This window comes from Sceloporus occidentalis, unplaced genomic scaffold (assembly GCF_023333645.1).
Source record: "Sceloporus occidentalis isolate IW3139 unplaced genomic scaffold, rSceOcc1.0.p SCAF_3, whole genome shotgun sequence".
Classification (NCBI taxonomy): Eukaryota; Metazoa; Chordata; class Lepidosauria; order Squamata; family Phrynosomatidae; genus Sceloporus; species Sceloporus occidentalis.
This window is the reverse complement of record NW_028316983.1, coordinates 35,407,284-35,429,656: the sequence shown is the minus strand read 5'-3', so window position 1 is coordinate 35,429,656 and position 22,373 is coordinate 35,407,284. Positions and strand designations below refer to the sequence as shown.

The 22,373-nt window shown below is 39.3% G+C and overlaps 1 protein-coding gene across 14 annotated transcripts in view; it reads right to left on the bottom strand.

Moving 5' to 3' along the window:
• The window catches only part of LOC149315753 (receptor-type tyrosine-protein phosphatase T), an 849,328-nt gene that overhangs the window by 375,505 nt on the left and 451,450 nt on the right, over positions 1 to 22,373 (bottom strand). For all 14 annotated transcript variants that reach the window (XM_089514002.1, XM_089514000.1, XM_089514008.1 and 11 more), the window contains exon 7: positions 14,341 to 14,634. In XM_089514002.1, the coding sequence (XP_089370128.1) occupies positions 14,341 to 14,634 (294 nt within the window). The remainder of the gene's footprint in view (positions 1 to 14,340; positions 14,635 to 22,373) is intronic.

The window sequence follows — 22,373 nt, the reverse complement described above, 5'->3', positions numbered from 1 at the left end:
CTAATCTGGCTGCCGTGTTTTGAATTTACAGAAGTTTCCAGACTAGGTACAGGGGTAGCCCCATGTAGAATGCATTACAGAAGTCGAGTCATGAGGTTACGAGCACATGCACCACTGTTTCCAGGTCCCCCAGTTCCAAGAAAGGGCACAGCTGGCGTATCAGCCGAAGTTGATAACAGGTGGTCCTGACCATCACATTTATCTGATTTGACATCTGAAGAGACGAGTCCAGGAGCATCCCCAAGCTTTGAACACAGTCCCTTAAGGGGTGTGTGACCCCATCTAGGACAGGTTGGCATATTCCTATACCTGCATTAGGGGTCCGTCTTCTCTGGATTCAGTTTCAGTCTGTTTTACCTCATCCACTCTATTACTGCTTGTTATGATATGACTTCTTTTTAAACCAGATAAATAGTTCTCAGTTCTTTTCTCACATTTTGTTTTGCATTTAACTATTCATTTCTACATCAAGCTGTGTTATTATGAATTATTTTTGGTGTCTCAGATTCTGCTTTCCTTCTAGCAGAGTGTGAATTTAGCATTCTGGTCTAAGAAGCTAGAGGGACAACAATTAAGTGAGTATGTACAAGGAAAGTATAGGGTCTTATCTGAGCCTTATGCTGTTGTCAAAATAGAAATGTTCAGGTTATCAGTGTAATAGCCTTTTGTTCCAAATGTTCTTTGCACAATATATCCCACAGTCATCCATAGCTAAGAGAACCCCTCTCCCTCCCATCACCCCTATCTTGGCACATTCCAACAATATTTTTCTTAATAACAAACAGAAGAGTTAACATTTCAGTTCTAAAAAAAAAAGAACAGGAAAGAAAAAAATAAGATAGTAACCCTGATAAAGCACAAATATGGGATTCATTCCTAGACTTTTAAATACTCTGCTCAAAAACCTACACGTCTAAAGTCCTCAGTATCTCACATATTTGATTTTAAAAAAAACACCCCACTACCTTTTCTTGAAGGACAAGGAATGAAAACATTGTCTTCTATCAGCAATGTCTGGGAGCTGTAGTCCCCCCCCCAAAAGAAAAAACAATCAGTACAATAACACACAGTTCCTTGGGAAACTGGAGTTTTCTAGGAGTTGTAGTCCGTAAGGACAGAAGAAATACAGAAAATCTGAGATTTATCAGACCTTTTGCATTCAGTGTTAAGTCTACCTTGACAGCTGAAGAGGAAGGAAGGTTAAAGGAATCAAAGCCTCTGAGTTTGCAAGAACTGAGTAGTGTTGTTAGTAACAAGAAATTTGGAGGTCTGTCATTTATAGGGTCACTATAAATTGAAGCCAATTTGATGACACAACACAACTATGACAACAAAAATATGTTTATGCAAGAAGTACACCCAATGGAAGTAAATAACAGAAGACAACTATCATAGAATGGAACATGGATTGTATTGCATATATGACAAAGACAAACAGTAGAGAAATGCAGGCAGCTCAGACAAATCTTTAGAATAGGTTGCAACAGAGTAATTTGGAGAGGATAATGATTTGTCGTGATCCATGCTGGGAGTTTAAGTGGGACTACAGCCATATACCAGCCAGTGTGCAGATTTGCACTTTGCTAATTCATCTGAATTTTAGCAAGCCCACAAACTGGAATTTGTGGTTTTGTTGTGTTATTGGTTCACTAAATCAATAAAAAATTTTACCAGGTCCACAGACAGATAAAAATAGGAAACCACACACACACACATTCCATTCCTCATAGTAAATGTATTTTGTCCTGGCTGTAGATATATTGGTCTATAGAGGTGCTTGTGCTGCTTTCTAATTGATATTGCCAGAAGTGGTGAGCATTGACTAGGACTATAATTCAAGATCTTTTTTGGCAAGATCTTTGGATGGCTGTCTTCCTCACATCTCATGAAGGACTATGCTTAGTGTTATGGGAGAAAGGGCAATTTATCTTATCTTCAAAGTGGCCTTAAACTACATCTTCTTCACAATTCAAAATGAAACATGGGTGGGCTTTGCTCCCTAACCAGCTATATTATTAGGGTTGCCAGAACTCAGGGCCTGGCTCTAAGGCACCAGTGTTCATGGGCCAGTTCCTGGGGAGAGATAAGGGTGCAAATTCCCCTGTTTTGGGGGGTCATCTCCATGCAAGAGGAGTGGACTGTGTGCTGATCTCCAGCCCAGATAATAAAGCCACAGCTTTCTAAAAATGTGCAAGGCTCAATTAGTCTGTGGCTGCAACTTGCAAAGACTTTCCAAATGGTGTCTATATATTTATTTACTTAGCTAGCTTCCTCCTTCTCTCACAGTCATTGTTGTGCCAAGGCTCACCCTCTGCTGTCTATATACCTTCTATCTAGAAGCAAATGTTGTTGTTGTTGTTGTTGTTGTTGTTAACTATCTTTGAGTCAACCTTGGCCCATGGTGGTCCAATGTATGAGAGACCCACAAGTCACCCTATCCTCAAGCACCCTACTCAGCTCCTTTATTAATGGTCATTAATCTCCAATTGAATCTATCCATCTTGAATGCAGTCTTCCTCTTTTCCTATTGCCCTCCACTTTACCAAACATTACTGTCTTTTCTAGTGAGTCCTTTCTTCTCATGATATGCCCCAAATATGACAAGCTCAGTTTAGTCATCTTTGGGGCGTTACAGACCACCGGATTGCGGTGGTCTGGCTCTGCCTCCGCTTGCAGCGTCCGGGAGCCGCAGCGGCCAAATCGTGCGGCTCCCAGACGCTCCAAGGAAGGAGCATGGAAATCGCGCTCCTTCCTGGGCCCTGGAAGAGACGCCGCGAGGTGCTAGTCACGCACTCACAGTGTCACTTCAGGGGCACGACGTGCAGACGCACAGCGTCCGCTACGTCAATATGGCAGCGGCCGTGTGGAACGCCCGCCGCCATTTGTCACGGACTCTGTCCGTGATAAGGTTAGGGGCGTCTGGAAGAGATGCCCCTTTTTCAAACTGGGACGTCCTCAGGATGTCCCTAATGGCGGTCTGTAACCCGCCTTTGCTTCCAGGGAGAGTTCAGGCCTGATTTGCTCTAGGACCCATTCATTTGTCTTTTTAGTAGTCCATGGTATTCTCAGAACTCTTCTCCAACACCACATCTCAAATGAGTTTCCCCCCCATCAGCATTCTTATCTGTGTAGTTCTCACAACCACAAATAGAAATGGGAAATACTATAGCATAGACAATCCTAACTTTAGTATTTAATGATATATCTTTACACTTCAGGATCTTGTCTAGTTCTTTCATAGCTGTCCTTCCAAGATCTACTCTTCTTCTGATTTCTTGACTGCAGTCTCTGGTCTGATTGATGACAGATCCCAAGTATGGAAAATCTCAGACTATTTCTAATTACTTTAAAATTAAATAGTTCATTTGTGGTCAGAATTTTTGTTTTCTCCATGTTCAGCTGTAAACCTGACTTTGGACTTTCTGACCTGGCTTTCTTCAATAATCTTTCTATTATCCCTGATATTTTCTGCTAGTATTATGGTGTCATTGGCATATTTTAGACTGTTGATGTTCCTTCCTCCAAGTTTGATGCCTCCCTCCTCTGCCTCCAATCCTGTTTTTTGTATGATGTTATAAGCATACAAATTAAACAATAGATTGCAGGCTTGCCAGATCCCCTTTCCAATTGGGAACCATTCTGTTTCTCCATATTCTGTCCTAAAAGTAGCTTCTTGTCCTAAACACAAGCTACACATCAGGACATTCAGATCTGAGAAGCAAGATGCTAGTTGCAAATAGATTAGGTTAAATGCATCTTATTCCATCTCCCTAGGTAAGTGAAGAAGATTAATCTTCTCATTTCATCTGGATTTGGGAACAGCCCCTTTAGATAAGATTTCTGTCTTAATTTCCAAATAGGAAAATATATTCTCTCTCTTTGTAAATGGCAAGCTGTGAAAAAAGTGGTTGGTACCTAATGCATAATTCTTAAGGAAGCATCCCTAGGTCTCAGGTTTTGGTCTGGAAATGTCAGAGCTTGAGATGATCCTGAACTGGATCTCAGAGCTTGAGATGATCCCGAACTGGCAACCACACAGTGTCCCTATCTACTTAAGTCAGATTTTTGGATGGGTGGAGCAATAAATGTGAGGTCTGTTGTTTATTCCTTATGGAGAGCACAGAGGGATGCTTGGTAATGAAGTTTACTTCTAGTAACACTGTGTGATATTTATAAACCAGTACATGATGAGCTCACTTTAACTATTGGCATGGGTAATGGAAATCTTCACAAGATTAGGTGCACTGGGAAGGAAGATTGAAAATGAACACAGAACCTTAATTTTAAAACATATTATACATAATGGAGGAAATAAGCTACTGAAGTATTAATGGATATATGCTGCTGTGAAAATCAAACATATTAAACTACAAGCTATTTTAACGTGTGCCCGTGGTGCCTGGCTGTATTACATGCTTGTACAAATTTGTATTATATAATAGTTACACAAATTGTATTGTAAAGTTTTTTAAAAGCAAGATGGGAGGGCAAAGAGGATTGGGTGAGGGAGAATATAGGAGTGCAGTGAATTATTGTTGTCTAGAAAAAAAAAGAAAATTTCATGGTCAAAAGGAAGACAGAAATACAACTAGGAAAGGTGTGTTAGGATTTGAAGATATGAGTTAGTTTGAGAAGCAAGAGCAGAGGGTAGAATAGATAGGATTTAGCATGAAAGTATGTCTGAGGTCACTTGTTCAAACATAAATGACTGTAACTATAAACTTATATGAATACAGTTGGGGACAACCTGTTTATTTTATTTTATTTTAGCTGAACTCTTTAACCATGATTAGCACAATTATCAAAATTTGTGTACAAGCAGCAAAGGAAGAAATATTTTAGGATATGATAGCAGTGGAAAAGTAAATAATGCCATTTTTGAAGTATTTAGTATTATTAATTAATTAATTGTAAAGTCAAAGGCTTTCATGGCTGGCATCCATAGTTTTTTGTGGGTTTTTGGGCTATGTGGCCATGTTCTAGCAGAGTCTCTTTCTGACGTTTCACCAGCACCTGTGGCTGGCATCTTCAGAGAAATTTCTGCTAGAACATCGCCACATAGCCCGAAAAACCCACAAAAAACTAACTAACTAATTAATTAATTAATTAATTAACAATAATAGAACAAAATGGTTTTAGAAGAATCCTCTTAATCCCAAATAGTACAGTCTGGTAGAGATGGCACAATGCTATAGCATAAAGTTGCTGTCTTAAAACAAACAAAACAAAAAACAGATAAGTGTATGGTAGCTTGATTCAAGAGGTTACAAGGAATTCAAATCTCCCCCAGCTTCTTTTTCCCCCTTGTGAATCTGATTTAAAAAGAGGGAAAGCAGCCTTTGGCCCCATTGTTACATTTACCTGAATGTTCAGAAGTTAGTAACATTAAACTGTGAGTTATGCATTTAACATAAATTGAAGTTCATCCCTGAGTATACCTTTTCTTTTACTAAAAAGAGTGTCAGAATCATTGCTTTCATTAAAAAAAAGTAAATGAAAACAAACAACTTTTGAACAACATCTCACTATTTCAGCTCATCAGTATGTTGCATTTTTAAAATTTATTTCCATGGCAGCCTAAACATACAGATTTAATGGGCTGTGGGAGAAAAAGAAAATGGAAAATTTTTTTAAAAAATGTGAGATAGGCCAATTTCACATTTTTAAAGATTCCCATCAAAAATGACTCTAGGGCAAGGTGTATTTTTGACCATAAAAAGAGCCACATCTCCCCAGCGAATCACCCACAATTAAAAGTGCATCTTGCACTCCCATTCTGTAGCAAAATGAAGAAAAACATAAGCAATCAGGAAAACCTCTTCCTGAAGGCTGGTCAAGGTAGAAAGGTGGGAATTAAATCATCTTCTGACATTTAGACAGAATCGATTCTTAAAGACATATTTTCTGTTCGCTTGAACTGTCAGTTATACCAAGTATTGAAAGATATTAATCTGTGTCAGTATGTAGAAGGATCTTGTAATACCCTAAGACTGCTCAGAAAAAAAATCCATGTATAAGTTTTCCATTGAGGAGGTATACTTCATCCTGGTCTCCAGAGGCCTAGTCCAACACTCAGACCACTGTGCCATAGACTGACTTACCAAACCACAACATCCAGGATTTCATAGAATGTTGCCATGGCAAGTAAAGTGGGATATACTGCTTTAATTGTGTACTGTGAATGGGTCCATAGTATCACAATTGCAAAATGTGAAAATAGTGGCCTATTTGTAACTACTATTGAACAGCTGAAATTACAATTTATTGTACAACATTCTTTAACCTAATTTGGCCTTGTCCCTTCTGGAACCATCTAAATATCTTAGTCAATGACACAAACACACACCCAGCATCTCCTGCCACCATGCAAAGTAATGATGTTGGTAGGCAGGCTGTCATAGTCCAACACATCTGGGTTGGAGAGGGCTGCCCTATCTTATTGTGCTATACAAATGTTAAAGTGAAAGAATAATATTTGGAACCTGAACTGGATAGGTTCAGAGTCTAACAAATGGGCAAATTATTTAAGCAGTAAGAAAGAAAAGGTTAATTTATTCAAGAAATGTTTACCACATAGGTGATGAAGATGAGCAAAATGACTTTTGATAATCATATCTTACTACACTGATCATGCTATGGAAATATTGTGAAAGCAAATATGCTCATTCCATTGGTCTATAGTATCTACACCATTTCTTTCAAGTGTTCAGACTAGTAAGGTAATAAGAGTATCAAAGAGAAGGGTTGTTGTTGTTGTTTTTGGTTCATTTCAACACTTATTAAAATACAGTAATGTAGTCATTTTTGAAAGTTACTACTGGACTGGAAAGAACTTCCACATACTGTGCTTCACTTGAAACTTACAGATATGAAAAAAGAACATATTTCGAAAACTGCCTCTTCTTACTGAACAGAAGTCTATTTTGTAGATTGCTATCTTATTTAAAATGCCACAAAGTAGTACTAGAGCATTAGACATTAGTAAAGGAGATTTTCATTATACTTTTCTCTCTGCTTCAGGGTATGTTGTCTTAACATCACCAAATATTTCTTTCTAATACACTGTGATATTGCCTAGCTGCTATATTATAAAAAAAGGGAGTATGCAATTGTATTAATTGCATCATCAATACAACACAGCCTTGTTTCTGCAGACACCTTGCGGGTTTAAATATTACTTCAACAGAGCCAAAACAAGTAAAAAAAAAGGAAGAAATAAAGATACAAAAGCATATTGATAAATTCTAACAGCAGCCATGGTTTATGCTTGAGATATGCACATACACACACCTGATCTTCTTACAACTTGAGGCTTCAGAGTGACAGTATTTAGGTTCACACCATTTTGAAAGGAATTAGAAATAGGAAATGATTTATATAATCATCAGAAGGAATCAGAACTAGAAAGGATTCTCAAGGATTTTCTAGTCCAATCTCTTACCAAGAACAGAAATCTTAACTGTTTCTTATAAATGACTGTCCACCCTCCACTTACCAACTAATAAGACCCTGGTTACCTATTCTTATTTGAAAATGAAGTGATAAATTAGATACAACCAAGAATGTTTACAGAATCTGACTGCTGTATTCTGTTCTTTGCTCTGAAATTCTACCTTATAAATGTGGTAATTTGGAATTCAGGATTCTGGAAGATAGTTTAGGAAGACCACTTTAATTTCTTCCACATGAAAAAGTTGCAATAATTATGTATAGATAATGTGGATAAATTTAGCATTTTGAAAACTGGGGCCAGGATTCACAACAGGGGCCCTAAACAAGCTTGTCACTGGATCTACAAGAAGATCTCATTGTTTCATTTTGTTTTGTTTTCAAAAGGAAAAAGCCATGTTTTTGAAAACTAGAAATGGTGTACTGAATAAATTCTGCCACTATTGCATGGAATGGAACCAAAGCGGAACTGGTGCTTCAGAGCAATTACAAAATATATTCATTTACAGTTATAGAACATTGTTCTTTGTAAAACAGAGAGACTATTCTTCACAAAGCAGTAGACCACAATCTGAAACAAAGCATTAACCTTTATGTTTATAATCATTCAAATGCTTTTATTCAACCTCTAGTTTCAAATGGGTCAACTCTTTTTACCCACTTTCCTCTTTAATCCTTTCCACTGGCAAAGCTTGGCTTGTTCTTTAAGTCTAGGATTTTTTATTTGCCAGCCTCTAACATCTAAGGTCTGCCTCTTGTTAAAAGATGTGCAGGTGCATGGGAATTGAAATAGTAAGGGAGATAGTCCAAATCCAATTGCTAGTGTTAACTAGAGGAGAACAGCTGAGTTAATTTCTGAGGAGAACAGCTGAGTTAATTTCTGATTAATATAACATTTGTAGAAATTCAGTTAATTTATGGGTCTGCTCTATGTGGAACTAGCAATTGGAATGAGTGATGACCTCAACCTAAGATAATGCCTATTATAGAAGAGCCTCCCCTCCAGCCACCATCATCCACAGGGAGAGAAAAGCAACCCAGCTCCATCAGGGCTTGCCTGAAAAAAGAGCCCTCCCTTCCATCCACCATCAGCTCCATCAGGGCTTGCCTGAAAGAAGAGCCCTCCCCTCCATCTACCATCATCCACAGGGAGAGTAAGGCAACCCAACCCCATCAGGGCTTGCCTAAAAGAAGAGCCCTCCCCTCCATCCACCATCATCCACAGGGAGAGTAAGCCAACCCAACTCCATCAAGGCCTGCCTGAAAGAAGAGCCCCCCTCTCCATCCACCATCATCCACAGGGAGAGAAAGGCAACCTAGCTCCATTGGGCCTTGCCTGAAAGAAGAAAGCCCTCCCTCCATCCACCATCGAGAGGGAGAGAAGGACAGGCCAGCTCCATCGGGCCTAATCAGAGTAAAAAGAAGGGCCCTCCCTCCAGTCCATCTGCCATGGTCCAGGCCTCCGAGGGAGAGAAGATCTGTTGGACTTTTCCTCTTCCCCACTGCCATCCCCTTCTCCTTTTGTGTCTTGTCTCTTTAGATTGTAAGCCTGAGGGCAGGGAAATATCTAATCAACAATTTGTAAGCTGCTCTGATAGCCTTTAGGCTGAAGAGCGGGTTATAAATAAATAAATAATAATAATAATAATAATAATTAGTGAAAACATGCAGAATGATTTTTAAAAAGTAAAATATATAAAAATAAAAATAGGTTACTTTGGCTGGGTCATGGTTGTTGGGCCATTTTATAACAAACATGCAAACATGCCTATGCATAGTTTTTTTTTTGGTTTTTTCGGGCTATGTGGCCATGTTCTAGCAGAGTTTCTTTCTGATGTTTCGCCGGCATCTGTGGCTGGCATCTGAAGATGCCAGCCACAGATGCCGGTGAAACGTCAGAAAGAAACTCTGCTAGAACATGGTCACATAGCCCGAAAAACCCACACAAAATTATGGATGCCGGCCATGAAAGCCTTCGACTTTACATGCTTATGCATTTCTCTGGCCTAGCTCTAAAATATATATTTAAAATAACAAACATGTTATTTTTGCTTGAGAAAGAAGTGTGCAAAGCTATCCCTCCAAACTCTCACAGGAAATGACCTGCCTTCAGAAGGTGCTCTGGTTATATAATCATAATTATTTTCATAACAACAACAATGACAAAGTATAAATGAATGGTGAAATGTACATATATTTAGGGAGATAGGTCTACAACTATTTTATTCTCTCAGGTTAGGATGAACAATTAACATAGTTTTCTCATTGATGTGGGAGTAAATAAATATATCCCCACAAAGAACTGAAGAGCCCCAAGTGGCATGTACTGTATTCAAGAGTTGCAAAATACTGTGGAGAAAACATACATGAGATGTGGTAAGCAGACCAAACAAGATGGATGGCTGCACCATATTTAGTTTGTTGAGATGCATGCCTGTGGAGATGGGTTCATCCTATGATTGCAAACAAATATTTGTCTATTATTTAATTTTCACTCCAGCATGACCAGGTTTTATATTAGAAAATAAAATATGGAAGACTCATATTTATGTAGATCCACAGAGGACAGTGTGGGCATTTATTTTTTCATATCACTTGGGGTCACACTTATGTTTTGTTTCTTTTTTTGTGGTTTCCAACCACGTTCGGGGCATGCCTTGTGTAAACCCCCAACACAGCCTGACAGCAGCCCTTTTGGCCAATATGTTTTGGACCTGAGTTAGTTTTCCTACAGAAGTGTATGTAAGAGAGTGAAATATTTGTTTTAATTGTATTATGGTATTAACCTGCTATGTTGTATTTAACTTCTGTTAATAAAGTGTTGTTCTTTTGTATATCATATACTTTTGGCCTCCAGGAACACTCTCTCTCTCTCTCTCTCTCTCTCTCTCTCTCTAGATTGGGTTCAGACACAGTGTCTGGGATGGAAGCAGAGGAAACAAAGAGATGGGCCTGTTTCAGACTGCCAAAATAAAGCTGCTTCAGGTCTCTTTGGAGGTATGCTATTTAAATGATGCATGCATCGTAAGAATCCAGAAGCTGCACCAAAGCTGCACTCCAGTGCTTAGGAATGGAGTGTGGCTTTGGTGTGACCTCCGGACTCTTAGGACCCATGCATCATTTAAATAGCATACCTCCAAAGAGACCCGAAGCAGCTTTATTTTGGCAGTCTGTAACAGGCCATGGTGTCCACTGGGTTGAATAATATCCTGCACAGGAACCTTGAGGGCATATAGTAGGCCCACTGTTGGTGCCCAGAGTGATGGGTGAAGGGAGGAACCAAATTTAAAAAGTGTTTTTCCTCATGTTAGTCAATGGCAAAGATTCAGGACCCTGGACAGGTAACCTGGAATTGAGATCTAGTTTGAACAAAGTTGTTTGCTCAATTTGTAGAGGAGACAACCAGAACCAACAGAAACCAATAGACCCTACTGTAACATCATTTTAAACCCCCCTCCTGATCAACGGTAATATTTGGTTTTGAGTAAATGCCTTCATTGGCTTGTTCAGGGTTCACCTGCTACACCACCCAGTAGGATTCTAGTGTTCCAGAAATCACCCAACAACAGCAGTGGAACAGGAGGAGGTCCTTACATTGGTGACAGAGGTAGGCAAGGGCAAGCTCTCACTCCTAGTGATAGTAGTGGGTTTGTGGAAGTCTTCACATATGGTGGCAGGAATGATTTAGGCAGGACCTTACAGCTGTTGATAAAGTGATAAAAGTGGTAGAATAAGGGGCAAAAGCCTGATAGACCATCACCTCCTTTACGAGTCCTGATGAGCACACAGACCTCATCTCTTTCCCAACTGGATCTGGATTCCATGACAAATCTGTACCAAAGTTTTGACAAATTATGATATTGATATATTTATGACAAATAATGCACCCACTGAGTTATTAAAGTGTGGGGAGGGAGGCCAAGCTGCTGAGATGATTGGTGAAAGGGGTACTGGAGCCTAGCTGATAAAGCCTGGCATAGGCATGAGTGAAACCAACTACCAGCCAACCAGGTTGCATCGAATTGGCTAGTTTGCTTGCCCTTCCCCAAGCCTGTGAAAATGGAATGGGTGTCTGGGAAGAGAAAACCCTACCGCACCAGAAAAGGTGGGGCCTATTTCCTCTCCCTAGCCCTGAACTGCAACTGACACTCCCCCCTCTACACACACACACACACACACACACACACACACACAGAGGGTAAGTTGGGAGATGTGATTTTCATTACTGTTTCCCTTAACAATAGGTCAGATGTTCACTCATGGATTTTATAATATTGGTTCCAGGTGCAAACATTCTGATGTTGAAATTTCTTTTTATATGGCTACAAGACCACATCAACGTCTGTAGGGGGGGAAATGTAACATATCAATATGGAAGGTGCATGGTGCACAACAGATGCATTATATTTTAAGTATGGTGCATTACATTAAAGTATTTTTAAGGAACATGCACTTCCTCATGTTATACTGGGACCTCTTGTGAGCTGTGGCATCCTATATTAAAAAGGCTGAGATGTGGTAGACAGGAAAGGCTCTGCCTCAGGTATCCTGTATTATGAAGCAACCAGCCTCCCAAACTGGCAGGTTTTGACTTTTCAGAGTCATTCTGTTTTTTATTTAAGTCATTTGAAACAATCCATTACAAAATGATTTTTGGCTGCAGGCTGTATAATTTGGCAGTAATGGGAGTCTTTGGGAGGATTAACAGAAGATGAGACTAGCATGTTCTCTAATAATGAGCCTATTGGGAACCTAGAATCTATACTTCTTACCTCTCACTCCACCTGAAACTGTAAAGGCAAGTCTTTTCTGTCCCTTACCTAAAGCCATCATGCTGATTACTGAATGAGGTACATCACACACACACACACACACACACACACACAGAGAGAGAGAGAGAGAGAGAGAGAGAGAGCACATCTATGTACTAGGATTATAAGACACCAATGAATCATGAATGACCCCATTTTTTGTAGCAACCTAGGAGCAGATTAAAACAATTCCCTCCATCCCACTACTCCAGTCACTTTGCGAGCATTTTGCTCACTTTGCTGCTCGCACATACCTATAAGGGATCTTTTGACTTTAGTAGTGTTTTGGACTGATTGGAGTCAATAACCCCAGTATCATTACTGGTTATAAAATAAATAGTCATAGGAAAGGATAGGAAGTTTTGTCCACTTTGTTTATAGTTTTTAAATGGTGTGTAGGAATGAGTCAATATGTGTTGTCTTGGGTGAATGTTTTGCTTAGTAAGTTGTCTGTTTGTTTTATTTTATGGGAAACAATAAAGACATTTGAAAAAAATATACACAATTATAGTACTGGGAAACAACTAATATTATAGTAGAGTTTCATAACTAGGAATTAATACAACACAAAAGGAGACAATATTAATTTAAAATTCACCATGCTAAGAGGATTTTGGCACACAGGATATTATGGGGGTGGGTGCAGAGAGATTTAGGGGTAACATAACTCTCCTAAATCCTGAGAAGCTGGGAGCAGTGAAGAGAAGAAAAAGGAAAAGAAAGTTTTCCTGAGTTAGAACAGGACTAAACTAATGACAATTATGAAAGGGTGACCTTGTATGTTTAACCATTTTGTCTCAAAACTCACTTAGTTGGGATAGGAGAATTGTATTTTTGATCAACAACAACAGCAAAAAAGGTACATTGACCCAATTACTTTGCCTTAAAGGTGGCTTTCCCTGTCAGTGTGATTTCCAGTCCATAGGGCATTATCTCACATTGGGAGATAGAACTCTTTGTCTGGGGACATTCGCTCTTGTCCTGTAATTTAATCAGTCCTGACACTCAGTTAGGTGTCAGTTAATGGAGTCAGCTTCTACATTTTTTCAAAGATTTCAGTAGATTTAGAATTCTGCTATCCTGCTTCTATTTTGAGACAGACAGAATCAAATAGCTCCCTATAGAACACACACACACAGACACACAATTTTCATGGCAGGGTATTGTAGCAATAGCTTCATTCTTATGATGTCAGCCATAGGGATGAATTTTAATTTTCCCACACTTTCCTCTTTTGTATTTTTTATAAATGATTATTTTACTACTTGCTAAAATGCCTGTCAGGTTTGCTGGAAAAGATGTCTACTTTGCTGGCAGCCACATCTACCATGATTCTTCATTTTCATAATGACTTTCCAACAGGGTGGAAACCTGAGATCCTTCAGGTGTAGCTGTACCTCAACACCTCATCACCCCCAGCCAGCAGGAATCACAATTAGTGATTATGGAAGTCACAGTTCTACAATACTGAAGGGCTGCAGTTTCCAATTCCCTGGACTACAGACATTAGGTATCTCCTTGCCAAAATAGTTTAAGAGCTTTCTGCTTTCTGCTTTCTCCCTTGCTCAAATTTTGTCTAAAATGCCACCATTGTACAAAACCATGAAACAAAGGGAAAACCAACAACCCTAGTTTGGGTGCAGGATGATGAGCAGTACGTTTCACCACCTCTGTATCTGTGGCCACTGCCCTTGATCTAATTGTATTCCAGATATGTGTCATAGAGAGATCACAATACAATAAAACAGAAATATTGGTATAATGAAAGAGACAGCATGGAACAGACACCTCATTTCTCCATCTCCCAGTCCAGAGGATTATTCTGTCCATGTATGATAAGCCACCCTGAATTTATGTAGAATACACATCCTCTAAAATAATTGTAACATTATGTGCTGGGAGGAAGTTACAACTAGTTGTGTGGTTTATTTTTTTAAAAAAAAATTATGCCATACTTAATTTATATTTAAGTTAACCACTGAGCATCAGGAAACATCAAAACCAAATAACCAATATCTTAATGTTACTCTGGTTTTATCCCATTTACAAAGCACTTACTGTTAAAATCAAGTTGGCTTACCTGCACATTTTGTTCTTGTTGTGAGCGGAGGTCCAGGAGGTCCAGTTCCTCCTTCTCCAGGACGGGTAAGAAGCACTCTAATCTCATACTCCACATCTGGGTCCAGATGCCATAACTTGTAATTGGGTGAATCAACAATATGGGTTTCAGCCCAGTTCCCATTGGTTGTACGGTATTCTACCTCTTTCAGGATAATAGGCCCATCGCCAATGATAGAGTTGGCATTTGGTTTGATCCACAAATATGTGGCTCCAACTGCTAGAAGTTCAGGGGGTGCAATAGGAGTAGGAGGCTCTGCAAATGACAACAACAAAAAAAGAGATGTGTAAATGCTAGTTTCTTTTAATTAGCATGATGTATCTTCCATATCCACAGATTCTGCATTCATGGATTCAAACATCCATGGCTGAAGAATGTCTTTTTTTAAAAAATTAAAAAATCCAAACAGCAAACCACAAATTTTGGTATCCATGGGGGACCTGGAACCAAACCCCAGGGGATACCAAGGACCCACTGTATAAAACTTTTTTCCCCAGGAATGTTAAACCATTTCGAAAGGATTTTAAAGAGGCTACTATCCAAGATGCAAATATTAAAATATTTATTGAAACTTATTTTACTTAGGAATAGCAAGTACATTTCTATACCACTTATCAATGAACTAGCACTCCCTGAACAGTTTATAGTGTGTAAACCAATTGCCCCTAACAAACTTGGTACTCGTTTTATCGACCTACAAAAGGATGGAAGGCTAAGTGGACCTTTAAAGGATGGATGGCTGAGTGGATGAATGAGTGGCATTTAACCAAGGCTCCATACATGGTAGGGAACAATGGAATGAAAAGTGTTTTATTTAGAAGAGGAAGAATTCCTTCAGTTTACCATTCCATAAAAGAAACAAGGGAAAAACAGCAATCTCTCTCTCTCTCTCTCTGTATCTTTCTCTTTCTCCTCAGGGATAAGACATACTCAGCCCTTCAAATGTTGTTAGGCTACAGCTTTAGTAATCCATTACTATTGTCCTGGCTATGATTGATGGCAACTGCAGTTCCACAACTTTATAAATAGGTTCATTCAGAGGGTATGGTCAGAAATCATTCTGGGCAATAGTTCTGATGTAATTATACCTGTGTAGGAGGCAGAGGTATGCCAGCAATAGAAGCAAAAAGTAAAAATGTTGCAGGCACAGCAAGGAATAGGGAAAACAGAGAAAGTCATTTCCGGAGAGAAGGCTCCAGGCTCCTGAGTAGTCCATTTTCACAAAAGGGATGGAAATAATATCTATATCCAAAAATATTTTTTAAAATGTTTTTTTGGATTTTGGGATACGCTAACTCCATGCAATTCGGAACTTATTGTATATACTCATGCATAAGTCTATAAATTTTAGTTAAAATTTTGACCTCAAAAACCTGAGTCAGTTTATCCACAGGTGAATATTAGTATTGTACTTTAACTCTTACACCAAAAAAAAAAAAAAAAAGGAACCATCCCCTGGTGAAAGGCCAAAGGGTAATCTATGCCAGAAGCACAGCACTCCTTTGCTCTCTCATCCACCCAGACTTCAGTGTGATCACAAATAGTTATGCCTGCTGGAATTTTTAATTTTTTTTGGATTGTTCTTCTTTGCTTCATCTTCTAGATATTTTGTTGCATGCCCCCTGATTTTTACCCTCAACCTCTCCATGGGTCAAATCAAAATCCACAATTTTGGCCCCAAAAACTCCCTCAACTTATACATGAGGTTGGCTAATAGTCGACTATATACAGTATTCTACGCAAAAATATGCATATATACTTTTCATGCAGAAAGCTCTTTTCTGTGTAGAAAATAAGTCACCTGCATGTTAATTAGGTATACAGGCAAAGGAGCTCCACACAATTAAGGAGAAGCAGGACTGCATTGTGGACTGCACTGAGATCTTCACATATCTCCTCGTCCCCAACGTTTTGATAATCTCTCTGTGATCAATGGGAATTAGTGACATAAAGGCATGAGGCACTTGAATGGGGCAAAGAAATTTTCATCTTATTTTTTATAATTATTATTTAACAAATACTATTTTTCTGTTCTCTGTGCTGTCCAGTTCAGTAGACTATCACTGGTTACAGAAAATGAATCTGAGAATCTAAAAATTAATTTAAAAGTTACTCATGCATACTTGAGAGAACAGTGCTAGGGTGAGAACTGGGTGTCACACGTCATGCTCTTGGACTGTGTTTCCCATCATTTTTCATCACAGTCTGTGCTGATTAGGGCTGCCTGGCATTTAAGTTCAACAGTATCTGGAGGGCTGCATGATTCCCTAATAAAGAATAGTGTGATTCAAGTTAGTGTGTAGTAATACAACCAGACATTCATACCTGCAGGGGATCCATTCCAGACCTCCCTGCAGATATGACAAAATGTAGGACCTCATCCCATTGTTCCTAATGGTGGTGTGACATGTGAATAGCCACTACCACAGCCACATGCACATGCCACCATTGAAGACAAACGGGTTTGCCATCCACAGATGCTTATATCTGCAAGCCCATGGATAATGAGACCCTAGTGTAGTATGCTTTTAAAACAGGAAGACATCTTCTGATATGACACATAATGAAGGAATAAAATGACTGTATGATAAAGCCAATCCAAATTTTACCATGCCATATAAATTATCACCATTAAATAATACCCTATTGCATGTTTTCTATGGTTAACCCACTATGAGAGACACCGTGTGTAACATGCTTATGTATTTCAGAATACCCAAATGCCTGTCTCTAGGAGCAATGAAACAAGAGTACAAAACAAACTACAATATTGGAAGGATAATTTTAAGACATAATATCCTCATTGAGGAGACCAGAGATCAAAATGATCAGGTGCACAAATTTAACTAGAACATTTAATATACAGTACTTGACTATCTTTATTGGTTACATTATAGCATTGCTTATTTGAGCATTCACACAGGGTTACAACACATGTGTGAAGTGAGTTTAACCCCTTCTTCATCACTCTCCATATTTGGAGAGTACCAATCTGAATGGTCGATCCTCCTGTACTCAAGAAAGCTCTTTGCACACTCAGGAATTGTGATTTTTCAGGTTTCTTGATCCCATGGGCTCACATATAATGGAAACTACATTTTCAGACTACTTTTACCAGTTGAAAAGATTGGTGGTGGAGGTGCTTATGTATAGGGCAGGAGACTGTGTTCAGTCATAGATGGCAAGGCTACTATGGGGACTATTGGGTTTGAGGGAAGAAGCATGGCCCTATTCCTGCTTTGTCATAGGTATATCCTGCATATGAGTAAAGCATGAACAGGCCTTTTCCATCTGAATAAGATTAGCTATACTAAATATGATCACTCTGATTAGATGTGACATTTGCTTCAATCAGCACAGTTGTCATTTAAAATGCCTGAGATCAGGCAAATCTCTTTGAATTATTTATGTTTGCTTTACATTTAGTGACCAAAAATCACAGGAAAAGGATATAGAAGTTCATTATACAAGGAGGGAAAGGAGATAGGAAGAATCCCTGAAGAACAGGACTACAATAAGCATGCTAACTAAGCCATATGCATATTCAAATAATTAGTCCAGAAAAAAAGTGAGTGCTGTTTACATAATGCTGCATTCTCCTAGGCCTACACACAGAGATAATGAATATAAATAACTGAGCCGCAGAAAATAATAATTGAGAGTTCAATATTTTCTAAATGAGTAACCAGAAAGTAACAATGCCAATTTTCATGTCCCTCTGGAACCCCATTACAGTTGATAACCTCTGGCTCAAGCCAATATGAACTGAAACAGAAGTGGAACTGGAGCCAAATGTTGTAGCACATGAGGATGGGGCAAAATAATGTGTTCTCCTCTCCCTCAGTTTTTTTTTTTTTTCATGTTGTTGCTGAGGTGTGCCTTCAAGACCCTATCACTGGATTTTCTTAGCAAAATTTGAGGAGGTTTGCCATTGCCTTCCCCTGAGGATTTCATGGTCAAGTGGGGAATTGAACCTTTGTCTCCAGCGACATAGTCCAGCACTCAAACGACAATGCCATGCTGGCACTTGAAACTGCAATTCTAGGTATTTCAATAAATGGAACTGAAGCAAGCACAAACTATGAGGAACAATGATTTCAAGTAGGTGTAAAATGTTCAAAAGAGGTTGCAACAATGTTGATAGAAATGTAGAGCTGCATGCAAATGTCATCTCAAACTAAAATGGTAGAAATATCAATGCTCCATCCTCAGTATGACATCCCTTCACATATTTAAACATTGCTAATGATGTCACTGCTTAACCTTCTCTTCCTCAGGCCAAACATATCTAGTTCCCTAAGCTGTTCCTCATAGGGCATGGTACAGTGTTGTTCACCCTCCTCTGGACACACACCAACTTCTTAATATCCATCTTAAACTGTGGTGCACAGAGCTGGACTCAGCATTCCAGGTGAGGTCTGGCCAAAGTAGAATAGTTCCTATTACTTCCTTTGATTTAGAAACTATATTCCTATTGATGTAGTCTAGGGTCATACTGGATTGATAAATTTGTTCTAGGGCATGTAAGAAGGTGTAAAATATCCAGACAAAAGTCTGCAATGTGGTTTCTTTTTCTGTGGGGATAAGAAGAAGGAAAATCTCATGAAAAAACAACAACTTCTGAGCAGTATTTGCTGAAATCTAATAGAAACTGTCTGGATTACATTGATATAAAAGGGACAACACACACACACACACACCACTTGATTATTTGACTTAATAACCTGTAGTAGTGATTTCCTAGCAGTACTCAAAAGAAAAAGCAGCTGCCCGGCTAGAAAACTACAAGCCTCAAAGTCCTCTGGGGCCTGCCCCAGCTCCTTATTGGTGTGTGGGGCGGAAGGGGTGTCTCTTCCACCCCGCGATGCTCTAGGATCTGGGTTCTATGGTCCGGGAGTTCTGGTCCTCCAGGGCAGCTCATTGGGAAGTTGCCCTGGAGGAGGAGTCTCCTTGACCACGTGGTCTGGGGGCGGCGCCGGGGCCTATTTAAGGCTGCGCTGCCGGCTCCGGCCCTCAGTCGGCGCTTGGCTCCGGTTGAGGACGGAGCCAGGCTGGAAGGGAAGAGGCACTGGAGTGCTTCTCCCACCCACCCACTGCTTGGTTCTGGGCTTTTTGTCACAACTTGTGGGCGGCAGCATAGGCCAGGATCTGCACGGTGTGCTACCAGGGCTATGGAGCTCTGGTTTGGGAGTCAGTCGGGACCCAGGGGCGAATAGGGCAGGCGTATGGCCATTGCAGGGGCCATAACGCGAGAGCACCTGCCAGTGACTAGGGGCTTAGCGAATATGTGAACGCATGGCAGAGTTGCAGTCAAGTGGTGTACCTTAGCCCCTAGGTCATCCCAATGCCTGGTGGGGACCAGGCTTTTGCTAATCAGACAAACATGGGGTTTTTTGATTTCGCAGATCCTGACCTCATGCTTTGTGCCAACTCTACCAATTGTTTGCTATTAATAAAGTTGTGGCCTTTCCTCCAGCTTGGTCTCCTGTGGTTATTTGGCAGCAGCATCTGAGGCAACATAAATTAGTGCTACTGAAATGAAGCACAAGTAAAACAGAATGGTTGAATCATGATTAAGCATTTATATTCCTGCCTGTAAATATATACATTTTGAAGTAAAGTCATAATTTTCACTTTTAAAAAAAGGAATCTGAAATAACACTGATTGTTGATGGCCTCTCTTTTACAACATAGACACATATGAACTCCTTTTCTCATTCTGGATAAACTGTTCTAATTATTGCTTACAGTTATGCTCAATAATTAATTCCAAATGTAGCTCAAGGAATGGTATTTGCTACTGAAATCCAAACGGAATTGACCATAATGAAAACGTCCCACTTAAAACCTTTAATTTATAAAACACTATAAAAATGCCAAGCTGGTAATTGATTCTATTCTGCATTGCTCTTGGATGGTATATAGGTCTGAAATCCACCCATTGATGAAACAGCTTTCTTTCTGATTCATAACCTTAAACAACAAGGAGGACATGATACAAAACTCTGCTAAAATGTGTTTTTATTTATTTCTGTCATTGTGAGACAGCTTCCGTGCTTTCAGTTGGAATGAATAAAAAGAACACCAAAAGGCAGAGCAATATGAATTGGCAGAGAAAATCACAGTGCAGTTCCAAGTCTACTATCCATAATTTCAAAATGGAGGCCCATTTCAGAAAGCCGATATTCAATATTCAGTCCAGTTCCTGTATTTTAGCCAGGGAACATCCATATAATTGTGACCACTTATATACATTCAAAAAGAGGACACATATCATACTTGAAAGGGGACAAAGAGATGTGCGCACAACTTTCCTGTTCACATTTATATGTATAGATGGTAATTTAGAAAGAAGTATTGCATTTAAATAGATATACAATAAGTAGTAAATCTGCAAAGAAGACTGCATTTATATTACCTCTTTGCTTGCTCTGCCTGTGAACAGTTGCTTAGTAATTCTAGAAATTACTGATTAGTAGACATCATTAGATTTTTAAAGAATCAGACAAATGCTAGATGAAAATTACCCTATATCACACTTTGCATTCTGATATAGCCAAGACACTGTAAATGTCAAAGAAGTCTTACAGAGAATAGAATTATTCCACCATTTCATGTTCTAACAATTTCTGCAGAGATTTTTTCAAACATTTCTCACACATACAGGAAATGGTGAACCTTATTACAGACACACAATAAACAAAGCCACAAAAAAAAATCCATTCTATACTAGTCTTTAAATCTTTGTTGTTTTGAATTAAAGAAAAAAAAAATCCCACACTATCTTTGGCTAGTGATCATGACAGATATCTATTTTATCTAATACCAAAGTTCCTGCCCCACTGTATTATCATTTGCCAGGAAGCATGAACGGGAGAGTCTTGTTGCATTTATGTCCTGCTCAAGGGCTTCCCAAAGGCAACAGGTTGCCTGGTATGCAAATGGTATGCTAGTTTAGATAGGCCTCCAGTCCAATCCTCCATGCTTCTTCTAATGTCCTTATCGTTATAGACTGGTAAATATTGCACATGGCAGAAACTGCAATATGTGATTAAAACAATCAACAGCAGTTCACAGGACAGGGAAAAATGTGGCTGAGGGATATATTATCACAAGGAAAGAGTGAGTGATATTTACAGTGACAGCCCTGAGTAGAAGAATGGTTTCTGCATGGCCTCACTTTGTATATTCTGGAATTAATAATCCAGGTATGCTACAGCTTTACTTGTAAAAAGCCCTAGTGCCTCCCCATACACTTTTAGGTAAAATTCATACCACCAGCACCTGAAAACTTGCTCCTGAAACTCTTTAGGTTCAGTGTTTTTTTTTCTGGAAAATCCCAAAATGCCACCTAAATACCCTCCCTGCATAATCCCTGAGCAACTAGAAGATGCAAATACAATATATTTTTGGCTATTTGGGGGGTCAATACAAGGGAACAGGTGACTCAAAGGCAAACAAACAGATGAGCAGACACACACACACACACACACACACACACATAGAGAAAGAGTAAGAGTATAATTCAGGCATAAAAGCGAAGGTGTGGGAATGGGAGCTTAAGATCTCTGGAAGAGATGCATAAGTTTAACTTGCAAAAGTGTTAGCTTCTGTTCCCAATTCTAATGTTTTCGCCTGTGATAATTTATTGCAACTTCTTTTGAAATAATGGCTACTATTACAGTAACTGGAACTAGTACAAAGTTACAAAACCAAATCGTGAAGGAAAGGTAAGCCCTGTTCCTCTTCATTTCTCCTTTTGAATGTACCAGGGTATGGTTACATTACATTTCCTGGGAAAATGGAACAACAAATTATCTTAGGGGCTGTCCACATAGGCCAAAATACCTGGTTTTCCCCTGGTTCACTTTGTCTAGATCAGATATTGCAGGCCAAAATCCTCAGGGCAGGATCAGGCCTGATCCTGCCTGTACAGAAGCAGATCTAGAGGCTCTGTCCTGACGGTGGGGTAAATAGCCTTTACTTGTGGTTAA